This window comes from Caenorhabditis elegans, chromosome X (genome assembly GCF_000002985.6).
Source record: "Caenorhabditis elegans chromosome X".
NCBI classification, from domain to species: domain Eukaryota; kingdom Metazoa; phylum Nematoda; class Chromadorea; order Rhabditida; family Rhabditidae; genus Caenorhabditis; species Caenorhabditis elegans.
The window spans coordinates 8838281-8854296 of record NC_003284.9 but is presented as its reverse complement, the minus strand read 5'-3'; the positions used below and the strand labels follow the sequence as shown (position 1 = coordinate 8854296).

Below are 16016 nucleotides of genomic sequence, written 5' to 3'. Positions count from 1 at the left end.
GTAGACTAAGGTTTCTTTTTTTCTTTTAGAAACCTGAGATTTTGACTTTCGAAATCAAAAAAATTTTGAGACACATTCAACTAAATTAAGTACACTCTCCCAAAAGGAACAATAATACATCATAATCCTATCAGAAATCAACGAAATATTTTCAAAGTCTCAAACCTTCTTTTCAATTTCTACGGAAATCTTTATATCTTTCTAATCTTTTTAGTGGGGTTGAATCTGCTCTCACCAACTACGTCTCTTTAGCTGAAATTGTTCTCTCTTGTAGATTGTAGAGCGTGCGGACCAGCCGAGTGCGCAACCAATTTCATTTGTTGGAGAAGACTGTTGTGTCGCAGCCCAGGTGTTGTTTGTGGTCCGTAAGAGATGTGAGAATGCATCTCACAACACGTAGTGACAAAACGGTTTTTGCTATAATAGATTCTGAAAACCGTTTAATATTTTACCTTCCACAGAATGAGTTTATCCAAAAAAATAAGGGAACAATACGTTACAATAAAAAATACTATCCCTTTTGAGATGTTGAACTATTCACAAATAAGTTTTCATGTAATTTTCTAATTTCTTGCTTCTCCTTACTATTCTGATATTAATTTCGTTGTAGTTTGTCTTTTTGTTTTCATATGTCTTTCGGGAAATGAATGCAAATTTAACGTTTTTTTTTTCAGAATGCAGCCAAACACTGTATCATTGGAATGTGACAACATTCGTCGCTCCGCACGAAAAAAATTCACATTTGATTATGTTGCAGCAGCCAGTGGCAAGAATCAAGGTGAAGATGATCTGAGTGATGAAGAAGAAGAAGAGGATGATGAAGAAGACGATGACTTTGAAAGAAGTCTCACCAGTGCTCAAAGAATTTCGACTAAAGTTCAGGAAGAAGTTACAGAAGAAGTTAAGCCAAAGAGAAAATATGTGAAGACCAACATTAAGGAACCAAAACCAGTTCCGGAAAGAGTATATGTCCGAGGTCCTTACAAAAAGAAGAACAAACCTAATAGTTCCGCAGTTTTTGTGCAGCCGCAAGTGACATCTCCAAAAGAGCAACAAAAACGTATAGATATTATTACTGAATCTGATGCGGAATTAAGTTTAGATGCGCCACCTCTGCTTTTGCAACAAGAGGCATATTTGATGCAACAATCCATTTCTGGAACGAAACGCTCGGAAGAACACACAAAGGACTTTGGGATTCGGCAGTCAAATCGGCAAAGGAAACCGACAGCAAAACTGGCGGAAACTGCACAAGAAGTTGTCCCATTTATGGTGTATAAAAATTCGCCATCACCTTCGCCTCCGCCAATGCTGGAAGTTCAACAACCAACGTCATCGGAAACCTGTAGTGTAGTTAAGGGGCCGGCTTTGAAAAGGAAATACAACAAAACCATTGACGATGACATGGACTTTGGCCATTCTAGACCGTGCTCATCTAGATCACTGGCTTCTACCTCATCCGATCAGACAGAAACTGGTACACGTCGGTCAAATAGAACAGTCAAACCATCACTAAAGAAGCTTGAGAGTTCCCAGTTCCAAATTGAGATGGAACCACTCTTACTGGAAATTCCAACTCCATCGGGATCGAGTAGTCTCCCGACATCATCGTTGCATAGTTATGTCACGAAGCCTTGCCATAGCATTTCGAGAAGTTCAGTGGATTCAGTTGATGATACGATTGAGGCCATGAAAAGAAGGATGACTTTAATGATGGATCAAAATTTTGATGAAAGATTTGCAAAGTTTCTCATCCCAAAAAAAGCACAATGTACTTCTCCATCGTCGGAGCAACCGTCAACGTCGTCATACAAGTTACCCAGAAATCTGCAACAGTTTGAAAAAGTGAGTATTCTGTATCGGCAATAGGGGTTTTATAAAAGTACCCTCATAATAGTCTCAAATGACAGTCGATCACAATAAAAATTTCTATAAGTTGTTTGATGTTTCAAAACTCTCAGTCAAAGCATTGATTATTTGTCAAATTTTTCACACATGCGTACTTAAAATCTCTAGGATTGCTATAGGTCTGAAGCTTTCAACTTTTGAATACAAATAATTACTATGTAATTAAAAAAATAAAAATTGTAGATGTAAAGTTTTGTTGTTGGCTTCCAAAATAATGATAGTTCGAAATTGAGTAATGGCTATGTTTTACTATAAATAAAAACATCCAAACAAAAACGAAGTTTCACTACCATTATTAGTGATTTTTGGACCGGAGTCACATCCATACTGATTATATTAATTGAAAGGTATAATTTCAGATGCCCGTTGGAACATTTCTGAAAAATCGTGGAGTCTCATCTATTTTCAATACATCGTCCACATGCGGAGCACCAACGATTGATAAAATGGTTCCGGCAGAATTGCCATCTCCAGTTGTACTATCGGAAGATAACAACATTTTCGAAGTCAAGGATGTGAATGCAGAAAATGATCAGTCGGCTTCATCATCAAAACTTGGAGCATCAAATGCTGATAGCGTTGTTTTGGCAGGAAAAATCCAGCTATCTGTTTTGTTGTCGAAATACGAAAATACAAAAGAAACCGACAATCTAAATGTTCAATCATTGATATCGTCTGGGATTTCTGAAACTGCGGATATGGAAACCGAAGAGACTTTTGAAACTATTGATAATGACGAGCAGTGTCCAGTACTTGAACGAGAGACTTTCATTATTGGGGAAAAAGATTCTGCTAAGGTTCGTATCCCAAAGTGTTAGTTTTTTAAAGCTGAATAACATTTTCAGATCATTCTTCCCGACGAAGCAGTACCACGAATTGTTGAAGAAATGAGCATCAAAACTGTATTAGAGCCAGAAGTAACGATGGAAGTAACTGACGATGTGTTTTCAATGGAACAAGAAGATTATGTTAACGATATCGAAATGACTAACTATGATATGATTAAATCTGAATTAAACGGTCCGGATAACAAGCCGCCATGTCAGATTTCAACTAGCACAGCTGAAGCTGAACTTCCTATGCAGGCAATGGAAGATTTCCATTTGTCGCTCAAAGAGGATGTAGATATAAAAGAAGAATCACCAAGTCCGAAGGACAATGTTGCTGACCGACATGAAATTTCCATTGAGAAAACATTGGAAGAGTCGAGAAAAGAAAGTTCTTTTGGCAACTCGGAAAACGGCGAAGACTCTGCTGTCAAAGACGAGCAGGTTAAAAAAACTAAGAATGAAAATTCGCAGTGCTCAACAGGCACAAACGACAAAATGAGTACAACTCAGAAGGTTAGCAATATATTTTTTACTGCTGTTTAATACATAGTTTAATTTTAAAGGAATCTACACCAGCTGCTCCAATATCATCAGCAGTCCCACCTCAAGAAGTTACTGAAGAAAAGAAGGGACAAGAATGTGTTCCGCTGCGTCATTCGAGTCGGATTCAGAAGCTAAATCAAAAACCTTCCTATTTCCAGGAAAAGATTGTCTCGAATCAACCACCAGGTTCGTCTTCTATACCGTCAAGTAACAGTTCTCAGGACAATGAAAACACTGAAAAATTCGCTTCCAATATCGACGTACTCTATTTCCAAATGAGAAAAGTGCTTGGAAGAGGATTTCCTGAAAGAAATTACAGGTGTTTGGAATGCAGCTTTAAAACTTCTGATTGCGATGCCATGCAATTGCACACATATTACCATAAAAGTTCAAAATTAGAAGACCGAAACTTTCAATGCAGTGAATGCACATTCAATGTAAATTCTGCCAGTTGCATGACTCAACATCTGAGGATCCATAATATTGATGTGACAGATGATAATGTCGTAAAAGCATATGCAAAGCATGTTCGACAGCAGAAAATTGAAGAAGGAAGAGCGCGAATGGCGCTGCTCAATCGATTGAATGCGGCAATAAAAAGACCGATTAAAGAGCCCGTCCGTGAAAAAAATAAACTCCCAATGAGCTCAAAAGCCAAAGCTGCACATCGTAGCAAGCAGTTCAGCTCAACAGTTGAGTTTCGGTGCGACAAATGTGACTTCAAATGCGCTTCAGTGAACAACTCTTTTGAGCACAGTGACAGGCATGGATGGAATAAGTTGTACAGATGCAAATTGTGCGATTATTCTGACGATACAAAAGAAGTGGTGGGATTCCACGAAACCAAACATCACAACATTGATCATTTGACTCTGGCAAACGTTGTTAGGAATATATCTTGCAATATGCGAAACGGATTCATTCAGCCATCTTTGGTAAGTATTTGGAATTGATAAAAGTGTATCGTATAAAAATTTTGAAATATTATTTAACTGATTGGTTTTTTTCAATTAACAACCTTCTTTGGAAGATCTTGAAATCATACGTTTATTTTTAATATCACAACCAAAAGGTTGTCGCAATTGATTCAAGAAAAAATAAATATAGTGTGACTCAACTCGATAGATAAATCTTATCCTTTTTCATAGGCCCAAAATTTGAGTCAGCCCAATTGTTTGTTTTATTTAAGAAAAAAAATATTTAAAAAACACATTTTTTTCAAGAAACTATTTAAAAGCTAAAAATTATAACATCGCACAATCTGCAAAAAAACTGTTTTTGATACATCATAATCATGAGAATTAACGTTTGAACACGTTTCACAAAAATTATTTTTCTTGAATTTTAGCATTTCTAAAAAGTGGATCTTCCCTAGTACTACTTAACAGGCATACTTTCTGATAACAAAATCAATACTTTTTTCTCCCAACTTTATTCTAAACAAAATTCACTAATTTAAAACTAAAATGAATATTAAAATATTGGGAAAAGCTTTAAATGCGTGTGTGCACATAATACATAAGAACCAAATTATTTCGTCAATTGAAATCTATATTCCAGAATGGAAATCAAACGCCAACTTCATACAAAATTGCTCAACGATCCGGAGGGGCTCTGATAAAATGCTCATTTTGCGAATATCACACACATGTTGCAAGCGAAATGGGGCTTCACATGCAAAATAACCACCGAAAGGAGACCGGAGCCAAAGAAGTAATTTCTGATCTCTACATGGGTATTATGCCAAAAAATTCTACAATTATTTCTGTCAGTACTACATATTGAAACGGTTTAGAACAGTCTCGAAAGTTTTATATTCTCTGTTGTTGCCAACTTTTGTTTTTAATTTTGCTGTCATACCCTTTTTGCCGATTGAATGTTGAATTGTCCTATTTTCATTTTTGTTAATTTTTGTTAGATTTCACGATTTATGCTTCAAATGAATGTGTCTAATATGCCATCAAAAATCAAAAAACAGTCTTTCATAGAGTTTTTTAATCTAACTGCATTGGCCTCAAACTTTTTAAAGCTTGAAAAACAATGAGCACGTGTTAGTTACGAGATGGCGATGACAACAGATGTTGCGCTAATTATTATAATTATTTCAGAAAACAAAATTTTAAATAATATTATGTACCAAAAATCAAAATCAGCTAATCCTAAACAATGACTTAAAAATTGATGTTTTAGATTTGACCAAGCTTTTACTGGCCGTACCTTATTTTTCTCATAATTCTCGATAAAAAAAATTCAAAATTAAAATTTACCAACAATTTGGATTTAAAATATATCAAGAAAACAGAGATTGTTTTTATGAAAAACATTTGACAGGGAAATTTTGACTATATGAGGAATTATTTCTCAAATACGAAATAAATGCCAAAATTTGTTGAAACCAAAAAAATAGCGTTTGAAATCAAAATATTGCACGGACTGTATCATAATTTTAAGTCTTCCAACAATTTTTCTTTTTTTCATACTGTATTTTGAAGACTTTTCCTGGCTATATTTAGAAATAATAAATAGCAAAAATATAACAGTTTTAAAGTGTTCACTACAAACTTATTTCAAAAATAACACTCAAACTATAATATGTACAATAACTTAACATACAATAAAAATATAAATAGTTCATAAACTGTTTTCTTGTTCGAGAACATCATAAGGAAGAGTCCAGTTGTGATAGCTCAGTGCGATTATTGAGAGTTCTTCATTTCGTATGACCCTCGACATGAGCTGAACTTTCTGCTGGCACTCTTGGTTGTACGGTTTCCTTCGCGAGCCGGCAAACCGTTTAGTCCAAAACTCGGCTGTTTTCTACAATATAATGGTTTTTTAACGGTTAACAATTGGTTATCAGACTTGTTGTCAATTTTTCTATTAATCATTATAATTGTAGCTCTGAAGTACTAACGGGAACTGTTTTTCTTTAATCAGAATTGAAATTATGAAAATATTTGAAAAGTGTTTAAGTTATCTATATTTTTTAAACTATAATTTTCTTATCTCAAAATATTTTAAAGGCACCTCGAACACTTCTCGATTATTTGTGGCTTGCTCCAATATCTCCACGTCAATGGGTTCCTTTTCATTAAAGTTTGACATCCAGGATTGAATAACTATTAACACTTTGTAAATTGTCATAGATACTGGCCAAACTCCATTGTCCACATCATGAAGGCATATGGTCCCGTCGAATGGGCTCACTGATGGATGCCATATCTTGGTTATAAATTTTACCTGAAACATTAAATATTTTTACATGATACCACAGAGGTTTACAGTTACAGTGGGAGCTTTGAATGGGTAAGATTCTCCGATTTTGATGTCAAGCTCAAAAATACCACCTTCGTACGGCGTTTCTTCCACTCCTTTTATGATTCCCTGAAGCGATATTGTTTTTTCAACAAAACCGAGTGATTTTATATCAAAACATCCACATGATCTAATCATACAGTAAAGAAAACATGAAAAATACTAGTTATTGGGAAAATTGAGTCCACGGGAACAAATAGTTTTCGAATCTTTTTCTAGGAACTTTATTTCATTTATTTGTAATATATTCGTTAATGTCAGTTGAGAAATTTAAAGCAACATCCTAGAAAAAAAAAGTTTAACCAACCTTTAAATGCATAATGTTTCCTTCAATGACTTTAATTCTTATTCCAGTGTCGACAGAGGAGACACATGAATAATAATTACGGAGTTCGTTTGTAACTCTTTTGGAAGCGGTACTCATGTTCTACAATAAGCTTGAAAGATGGTAGTAACGAAAAAAGGTTTCTCAAACAGGATAAGTGTAAAGTGACCGACTGGTAATAATTGATTAGAAAAAATGATTGCCTCTCATCGCAATCTCACCTTTGAAAAAAGGGCGCAATTCTACATAGTTGTGATTGCATCGAAACAAGGGACAAAGAAACGCAAAAATCAAGTCAATCATAGTTTATTTCAATGTCTTTGTTTGATACAGGTCGTGCACACCTGTTCTTATCATTTATGCTAGAAACTTATGTCACGAGTTTCAGATTTAGGAAGCAAAAACGGGGAATGTATCTGATAAAGAAAAAAAACTACGAAGTAAAATACAGAGCATTAGTTAAAATTCCGTTAGCATCAAATACGGACAGGAAATTTTAGGCCTAATTTAGATTTGTCACAGACTACTTTCTCTCGGACAAAATATCACATGTATTTTTGCAGAATAACTCATCAAAAAGTTCTGCGTTCGAGGGGAATCGAACCCCCGTCGAATGCTTGGAAGGCATCCATGCTGACCATTACACCACGAACGCACATCATCTGACTAGGCTTCTGTTAATCATCTTCCGAAAAGCTGGCCTACATATGGAGACGATGCTAATCACCCAAAATCAAGTTTCTTCAAATTTAACGGTTTTGGAAGATTTTCATTTATCCACTGAAAAGTCAATCATGCGCGTTCGTGGTGTAATGGTCAGCATGGATGCCTTCCAAGCATTCGACGGGGGTTCGATTCCCCCCCGAACGCATTACATTTTACATTTTCCTTGAAAAAATAATTTGTGATCTACTGCGGAACAATGCGGAACATGTTGCTGCACTTTTTTTGTAAGTGTGCCTCCTTTTAAATCCTTACAAATTTAAATCCTTGTTAGAAAAGTAAAATTCTTCTACACATCAGTTCGTCAGAGCACGCGCTATCACATTTCTAGGTATCAAATGGAAACCCTTGCTACACATAAAAGATTTTGAAATAGGTTATTTAAAAATTTTGCCAATCACCTGGATCCCTTTTGGCAACCGGAACTTCACTGTGACAATATTTGTTTCGGAAACATTTGGTTCTTCTGGTAGGTTCTGAGGTGTAACGCTTATGACTTTCATTGGGGTAATTTTCGGTTTAGTTTCCGGTCTTGTTGTTTCGATTTCTGATTTCGCTGCTATCCGTTTCTTATTCAAATTATCAGTATCAATTTTCAAGTTCTTATAATAAACCTCGTTCTGCTGATCTATAAGTTTCCTTTCTTCTTCCACTTTTGCTTGTTTTGTTTTTCGCTCCACCTGTTTACTCAAAACACGCAGTTTTTCTTCTTGAAGTTCTTCGAACCCTTCATACAGAGCATTCACAACTTCATTCAAGTCACTGGTACCGTTAACTTCTCGTATAACTTCAAACCAGTTTCCTTTTCTTAAAACAATTGCGATGTATGGAAAACGATGAGACTCAGATTCATTGAAACTCTTGAGATTGTAATGCATTGACGACATGTTTGAATCAGTCAAAATTCGCAGAAATCGATCCAAGTTTCTTCTGAAAGTTGTTTCAGGTTAAAAAAAAACCACACATTTCAGTTAGTTCTGGAGTCGGTTAAAATTCTACTTGTTTTTGATCATTTGCTTGATCTGATCAAACCAAAAAAAAACTATGTATAATTAGCAGAATATTTTCAACTGACAAAATGTTACCGACTTCACATCGTTTTTAATGTTTTGTTGGCAATTGAAAAATGATACTAATTTATTAAATTGAAGACAGATTCACAAAAAAAAAATCAGTTTTAGGGTCCGTTAATAACACTTACGGTTCGGTCACATCCCAGGGGTACAAAATATACTTAGTTGCAAGATAACTGGTGACAAGCTCGTTGCACAAAACATTGGTTACAAAATTTCTTGTATTTGAACTATTTTCATTGTTGATAAAGAAAGCCAAGGGACGGCATAGAATCGGGTTTTCTTGGTCAAATGCTTCTTTCACAGCATTCCGCAAAGTATCCGTATAGAATTTTGGCATCACAGTGCTTCCAATTTGATACCTTGTGTTAAAATTATCAGTATAACATTTCAATGCATCTGGAATCGGCTGAGAATGGTGTGGCATCATGAGTGGCGGCTAGAAAAGAAATTTGGATGGAAAAAAAGTATATATAAAATGTTTATGACTTTGCTTATTAAAAAAAACATAAGTTAACATCTCCATATTTAACATTTTGGTATGTCATGTTCTTTCTCAGAGATGGGATAGCGTCAGTGGGGATTTTGTCATACATTTTCTAAATAATTTTTAAAAAAACTAAAAAAAAAAAAAGTATTTTAAATGAAAACTCTGGAAAGTTTTATATTTTCCAAAACAAAAGTCACAGTTTTGACAAAATGTCATATAAAAAACCAATATTTTTGAAAGATTGGCAAATACCCTCATGCATTTCAAAAGACAGCTGGAAGAATTCTAACTAACTACATAGTGTATATGTGAAAACTGGAAGTTGTTGTGTCTTCAGAATTATCTAGAATTCAAATTCATCCATACGTCTGATAATTTCACTATAATGCACACAAATATGTTGAAACAATAAAATACTTACTGCAACTTGATAGAGCGTACTCGACTCTCCAACTTCATCATTCAATATGTTGGCTGTTCCACCAATCCCATTGTTGTCGTACTCGTCATTACCGAAATCATCCCTGCTACCTCGTTGATTGTCAACTGGATCCAATGGTGAGCCTCCTGCATAAATATCTCCTTCTGATCCTAACGCTAAATGAGTTCCAATTGCGCGTTCCAGATTCCAATCGGCGTTTGTCATTGATACCATTGCAACTTCCTCATCATGAATGTTTACGATTTCCTATATGAAACATTGCTGAATCACATAATAAAAAAAGAAAAAAAAGATTACCATAAACTGATCCAATTTTTCCCGTTCACCGTGAGTGAGAAAATTAACAACAGACATTTTTAGCTGAAAAATCAAATTTAGAGAATGGGCAAAAGAGCCTGATGAACAAATGTGTTGAAATATTGAAAAATAATGTAACTAGGATAATTGTTGATGATGGGTTATATCGATAAAATATTTACAATTAGCAAGAAATGTTCTTTATTGGTAAACCGAAAAGACTCTCAAGGGTTTGTTATCAGTGTCTAAAAGCAAATAAACTGCAAATATTGTTTGGTTATACACAGTGTATTTTTTCCTCTACGACTTCAAAGGAGGGTGCATTTATGCGAAATGGTATCGCCACGCGCCACCCATGGAATAAAATAAAATGTTTTAAAATCAACGAGTGGCAAGACCATATTGCATAATTGCGCCCTCCTGTGAAGTTGTAGAAAAATAAGATTAGATATACTGTAGCATCAATAAAAGTACATAAACAACTCAAATTCGGAATGCACGACTATTTTGAACTGATATGAAATACAGCAAGACTATTAGAGGCTATCAGTTGGTAGTTCAAGAATATATGTTTGAAACCCCGTTATTATGGCGAAATTTTTAATCTCTGAAAAAATCTAGGTTCTATCTGGAACTAAATTCACAACAATACATAAATATCCGACGTTTTATTGGCTTCAAGTTTTTCATCCTAAAAATAAAATAATTACTTAAATTATTTGGAAAAATGAGTGGTTAGGCCAAATCTTATTGCAAGTATAGTTAGTTATTTCGCAATAATTATCGCAAAAACGATTTGTTTCAAAACAAATGTTGACTGGTTGTTTACTTTTTTATTCTTCAAAAAAAATTAATTCCTAGGTTTTAAAAGATGAATGAAAAACACGTACAAAAAGCAAAAAAAAGAAACCTTTCAAATTTGACTAGCTGAGTTTTGAAACTGAACATTGTACTCTGTTTCTCTCATTCTCCACTGCTTTTTGTGACGCGACGTAAGGAACATATTTCACAACGAATAATTGTTAGTATTGATTTCTCATTTAAAAAAATAAGTTTGATAGAACAAAAATTAAATATGCAGCTTATTTCATAATTTTTTGAAAGGAGTAGGAATTCAATCAAAAAATCAATGAAAACAAAATGCTTGAAAAAAAAACATTCTAACGAACTAGAATTTCTAAGATTAAAAAATGAACAGTTCGTTATGAAAAGCCAATTAAGTTTCTTGTCTTATTATAAATTTTAATAATGGAGTTTTTTCTCGTTATTGAACATTCAAAAAATAGTCTCGCAGCCAATGGTCCGAATAAAAACTAATTTTACGTGCAATACTAACAGAGGAAATACGGTGTATATAAATTTATTAAACTCAAAAGATTTACTGCGTTCGGGGGGAATCGAACCCCCGTCGCACAGGTGATTCGCGAGTACGAGTTTTATGCTTCATCCGAAGTTCGCGCGTGCTTCGAATGGGTACTTGAAAACATGAGCAAAAATGGAGAAAAATGCTCGTCTTTGCGAACGAACGCGAGCATAAAGGAGGCATTGCGAAAACAATTTATGCTTCCTTTTTTCACTTATATCAGCTGAAAAAGTTCAAAATATAACTTCAGTTCTTGTATAAGCCACCCCCACTACCCGAAGACATGATTAAGCCACCTCAAGACTTGGAAAGGATTTTCTGTTACCATCCGGAGTCGAACCACTTACCTGTTTCTTCGAGTTCTGAAAGTTTACTGTTGACCAATCCCGCGCGCACGTTCGTTAGTTGCAAATCGATTTAAGTAGTGATCTAGGGCATCTCACTGCTAGTTATCTCGCGCATCTAGTTCCATCATTCTGATAACTGACCCAAAATTATCTAAAATTGTTCTCAAGGCGATCCACCGTACCAGGTTTTCAAGAAAATGATCCGTTTTCATGCTATGCTAGTGGCCGAGTCTTCTCCCACTTTGCAAAAACCGCCTGTGACAAAGGATCTTTGCAAAGATCTTTGGAGACAAAGTATCCAAAGTGACAAAGTGGGGTGTACCTTGGTGGGGCTAGGATCAATGGTGACAACTTTTTTTCAACTAGTTCAACTAGATACCGTATTTCCACTATTAGTTAGGCACCTCTATTAGTTTTGAACCTCCATTAATTTTGCATCTAAAATCACTAATCGAAAGTTAGTTTTGCACCCTCTATTAGTTTTGCACCTCTAATAGTTTTGCACCCCTTTATTTGTTCCTTAATTTTAGGAATTCAAAATTTGCATTATAAAGTCGTTCTAAAAATTAGGAAAACTCTTACAGACTTGGTATAACAAGTCAAAATTGGCAAAATATGAGTACAATTCGGACAATGTTTGCGTATCAGTCGTAAAATTCGTCCATTTTGGTTCATAAGTTGTCATTGAAATTGATGATATTATGTCATAACTTATTGGCAAACATGAGAAAAAACCTGTTCGAAAGTTAGTTTTGCACCCTCTATTAGTTTTGCATCAAATTAGGTGTCCGAAAATTAGTTTTGCACGCCTTACTAATAGAGGTAATACGGCATGTATTTTTCAACTAATTTGTGTTCATATTCCACAACTTTTTAAATGCAATTTTTAACGGAATTTCGAATTCACTCACAATTGAATGTATTACCAATGTTTTTTTGGGAAAAGGCTGTGAAATGTCCTACTATATTGGAATACTATAAGGCTCATCCTTATGATCTGATTATTCTGACTTACGATCTCAATATTCAGCTCAGAAGGCTCGTAAGGGATAAGGGCCCTCTTATAATCTGATTTCTCCGATCTTCCGATTTTGATCATAAGGGTTGAAAAAAATTATGGTTGAAAACAATTTTTTTTGGAATTTTTTTTTCAAAAACTGTTCAACTTTATAAAAAAAACACAATTTTGGTAGTTCTTACAAGTTTGGACTCTTATGTTCCATTTTGAGTTAAACAATGACTTAAATTAGAATTGAATGAGCAAATAGACATCTTACTTTCAAAGACTTATAACTCTGTTGGCGTTTAAATTGATAAAATGTGGTCAACTAAAAAGTTGTTGACAATAATATGGAAAACATTTTGTTACTTGGTACGTTTTAGTTATCTTCAGTGACTGCGGAGATGTGAGCTCCGAAAGACGACCAAAAAATTATAGATCTGTTCTCAACTATATCTCAGTTCTCGATAAAGGTGAGAAAATGCTTACAACTATGACTTTTTGATACCTCGCCTCTAAAATGAGATACATCCTTTTTAAGACAGGAGGTTTTATTGTTCAGTGTCCCAAAGAATTCCGTTTTGACTCATGGAAAAGCACCGAATTTTGCAAGAAAATGCTTAGAAACAACAAAGTAAACATATTTCTACAATATCTCATACATATTTGATAATTTTTGGAAAATTTTTTTTTAGCTTTTTTCGAAAAAAAAATCCAAAGGGTCCCCCCTTATGAAAATTTTCAAAAATTTTTTCGAAATTTTTTTTTTGAAAACTTCTCAAATTTTTATTAGATGTTATAGAAAATTGCAATGTTTGTTGTTTTTTTTTAGTTTGGATGTTCAGCACACAAGCTGAGACAAAAACCGGAGGTATAGTAGAACTCTTATGTTCAAAAATCGCATTCACTTTGGATGCTTATATCGTCGTGGAAAAAATTTTTATGGCAAAATGATCAACTACAAAGTTGTTTATCTTAATTAAAAGTACAACTTTGAAGTTGATCATTTTTTATCAAAAAAATTGGTGGTTGAGATAAAGTTGTGAGAAGTGCCGTAACTTCATGCTTGTATTTTCTTTCTCTTTCTCTCTTTATATCTCCACCACCAAATTTTTTGATAAAAAACGATCAACTACAAAGTTGTACTTTGATTTAAGATAAACAACTTTGTAGTTGATCACTTTGTCATAATAATTTTTTCCACGGAGATATAAGCATTCGAAGTGAATGCCTTTTTTGAACTTAGAGGTTCTACTAAGCCTCACGTGTTCGTCTGAAATCGTGTTCTGAATATTCAAACTGAAAAAAACAACCAACATCGCATTTTTCTGAAAGATCTGATCGTATTTTGAAAAGTTTTCAAAAAAAATTTTCGTAAAAATTTTTGAAAATTTTCATAAGGGGGGACCCTTTGGTTTTTTTTTCAATTTTTGCAACAAAAAAAAATCAAAAATTCTCGAAAAATTTTTTTTTGAAAAAGTTGTAACAACTTTGAAATATTGAGAAAAGTACAAAAGTGATTATTTATAAAAATTTCAACGTCAAACTAGGCGTTTCCAACGAGAAAAGCCTCAATTTCTTGAACTCTTCAACCATATACATCATTTCGTCTAAGATGTACATCTTTTCAGGATAGAAAGATATCAAAAAGCGATCAATTATTTAATTATTAAACTTGAAATGATCTATCACAATTATAAAACATAAACGTTTTATCTTTGTTCATTATTTAGATATGATTACTGAAAATCAGTAATATTGGGCTCAAAACGAGAGGACTATAACTTTGAAGCAATGCGAGATAGGAGAAAAGTGTCAATTAAAAATTTGTTATTCATTTCATTGTAAACAATTTTCAAGTTGGCAACTTTTTTGTATTCCTGCTGCCAACGGAGAAAAACTGTATTACAAGTAAGGTGTTTATTTGAAAAATCCAGGAAGATTTCAATATTTTTTGCCACAAAAACGTTATTGAGACGTTAAAACTGTGAAACATGCTGAAATAATGTTTTTGCACAAAATTAAACATAATCAAAATTTTTTTGGAAAAAAGTTTCCACGAAAAAAAAATTTCATAAGGGGGGACCCTTATGATTTTCAAAGCGGATCATCAGATACAGTAGTAAATGATATTTACTCTATTTGTGTCAATTTAAACGTTAGAAAGAAAGTTTTTAGCTGAGAAAATGACTATTTCTTGAAGGGCTCAAAAAATAGTATAGGTTTTTGAAGCTGTGAGCATCCTTGGACATACAAGATATCAAAAAACGATCAACTACAAATTTGTTTAGCTTGTTATGGAAAATGTCTTAAAAATAAAAAATGTTTCCTATATGTGTAATGTGCCAAAATATGGCTTGTTGAAGTCAGTGCTGTTTTGCTCTTACTCAACTGTGCCCACTTCTTGAACATGCAAGATAGAAAAATATTGCCAACTAATAACTCGTTGTTCAGTTCATTTCTGACAACTTTTCAGTTGAAGAAAGTTTTGTATTTTACGTCTCAAGGAAGTTAGGAGCTCTCAAACATACTATGTTTCAATGACCCAACTCTAGACTTTCCATGATTTCTTGGCTGAACATTCATTGTGAACTCTCACACTTGTATAAAATATCAAACTGATCATTTTCTACACGTTCAACATGTTTTCGAAAAAATTTTCAAAACAAAAAAATTTCATCAAAAATTTTATATCATAAGGGGGGACCCTTATGATTTTCGAAATCTGACAAGTTCCTTCTAAATCGAGAGTTTTGTTTTTCAGAAACTTTAGTATCAGCAAAAAAACAGTCAATAAACAGAGAACTCAAACAAAAATGGCTTTAAACTAACTGAAATGAGCACTTTAATGATGGGAATAACGGCCAAACAAAATGCGCACATTGCGAGCGTTCGCATTGTGCCCTTTATGCTTGCCACTGTGGCGCACATTTTCGCAAACACGAGCATTGTGTGCGTCGAAGCATTTTGCTTACACTGCGAATCACCTGTGGTCGAATGCTTGGAAGGCATCCATGCTGACCATTACACCACGAACGCACATGATTCATCAAGAAGATAAACTATGAAAATGTTAAGGACCAATTAATTATCAAGTAAGTGTGTGTGTACATCGATTGGGAAATATATTAATTTCGAGAATGCGCGCAAATGGAAACCGGATTAAAACCTCCTGTCGAGGGATTCCGATCATTTTGAGTTTTCATTGCAAGTTTAAAGAAGCTTCATCGTGCGTTCGTGGTGTAATGGTCAGCATGGATGCCTTCCAAGCATTCGACGGGGGTTCGATTCCCCCCGAACGCAAGAAACTTTTTTGATGTTCCAAATTGGAAGTTAATACAGTATTTCCACTATAAGTAA

The 16016-nt window shown here is 34.2% G+C and overlaps 3 protein-coding genes and 5 non-coding genes across 8 annotated transcripts; 3 read left to right on the top strand and 5 right to left on the bottom strand.

Moving 5' to 3' along the window:
- The first annotated feature begins 672 nt into the window (after positions 1 to 672).
- On the top strand, positions 673 to 5241 carry sprp-4 (C2H2-type domain-containing protein). The gene is made up of 5 exons (NM_077098.6): positions 673 to 1845; positions 2268 to 2705; positions 2754 to 3251; positions 3302 to 4216; positions 4842 to 5241. Exons 1-5 carry the CDS (start codon positions 676 to 678, stop codon positions 5064 to 5066), a joined length of 3246 nt encoding a protein of 1081 aa, NP_509499.1. The 5' UTR covers positions 673 to 675; the 3' UTR covers positions 5067 to 5241.
- Positions 5242 to 5814: 573 nt separating this feature from the next.
- Positions 5815 to 7175, bottom strand: C28G1.10 (UBC core domain-containing protein). Its single transcript, NM_001270137.5, has 4 exons — positions 6904 to 7175; positions 6570 to 6665; positions 6309 to 6521; positions 5815 to 6098 (listed from the first exon to the last, which is right to left on the bottom strand). Exons 1-4 carry the CDS (start codon positions 7018 to 7020, stop codon positions 5913 to 5915), a joined length of 612 nt encoding a protein of 203 aa, NP_001257066.1. The 5' UTR covers positions 7021 to 7175; the 3' UTR covers positions 5815 to 5912.
- A 329-nt stretch (positions 7176 to 7504) lies between these two features.
- On the bottom strand, positions 7505 to 7576 carry C28G1.t2. Its single transcript has one exon. It is a non-coding gene; the product is annotated as a tRNA-Gly (tRNA).
- A 138-nt stretch (positions 7577 to 7714) lies between these two features.
- C28G1.7 lies at positions 7715 to 7793 on the bottom strand. The gene has a single exon (NR_071764.1). It is a non-coding gene; the product is annotated as an Unclassified non-coding RNA C28G1.7 (non-coding RNA).
- On the top strand, positions 7720 to 7792 carry C28G1.t3. The gene has a single exon. It is a non-coding gene; the product is annotated as a tRNA-Gly (tRNA).
- A 228-nt stretch (positions 7794 to 8021) lies between the features above and the next one.
- On the bottom strand, positions 8022 to 10009 carry ubc-23 (UAS domain-containing protein; the record flags this gene model as incomplete). The annotated part of the gene is made up of 4 exons (NM_077097.5): positions 9947 to 10009; positions 9629 to 9895; positions 8846 to 9156; positions 8022 to 8574 (listed from the first exon to the last, which is right to left on the bottom strand). The coding sequence occupies exons 1-4, from the start codon at positions 10001 to 10003 to the stop codon at positions 8022 to 8024; spliced, it is 1188 nt and encodes a 395-aa protein (NP_509498.4). The 5' UTR covers positions 10004 to 10009.
- A 5600-nt stretch (positions 10010 to 15609) lies between these two features.
- Positions 15610 to 15695, bottom strand: C28G1.t5. The gene has a single exon. It is a non-coding gene (tRNA).
- Positions 15696 to 15887: 192 nt separating this feature from the next.
- C28G1.t4 lies at positions 15888 to 15959 on the top strand. The gene has a single exon. It is a non-coding gene; the product is annotated as a tRNA-Gly (tRNA).
- Positions 15960 to 16016: the final 57 nt, after the last annotated feature.

What these genes read in the sequence shown, in the direction of transcription:
- sprp-4 (NM_077098.6), top strand. Translation starts at nt 676, where the DNA reads ATGCAGCCAAACACTGTATCATTGGAATGTGACAACATTCGTCGCTCC. An exon ending in GGGAAAAAGATTCTGCTAAG is followed by an intron (nt 2,706 to 2,753) that starts GTTCGTATCCCA and finishes TAACATTTTCAG; the next exon opens with ATCATTCTTCCCGACGAAGC. An exon ending in GATTCATTCAGCCATCTTTG is followed by an intron (nt 4,217 to 4,841) that starts GTAAGTATTTGG and finishes TCTATATTCCAG; the next exon opens with AATGGAAATCAAACGCCAAC.
- C28G1.10 (NM_001270137.5), bottom strand. Translation starts at nt 7,020, where the DNA reads ATGAGTACCGCTTCCAAAAGAGTTACAAACGAACTCCGTAATTATTAT. An exon ending in ACCCATTCAAAGCTCCCACT is followed by an intron (nt 6,522 to 6,569) that starts GTAACTGTAAAC and finishes TTAATGTTTCAG; the next exon opens with GTAAAATTTATAACCAAGAT. An exon ending in ATAATCGAGAAGTGTTCGAG is followed by an intron (nt 6,099 to 6,308) that starts GTGCCTTTAAAA and finishes ATTATATTGTAG; the next exon opens with AAAACAGCCGAGTTTTGGAC.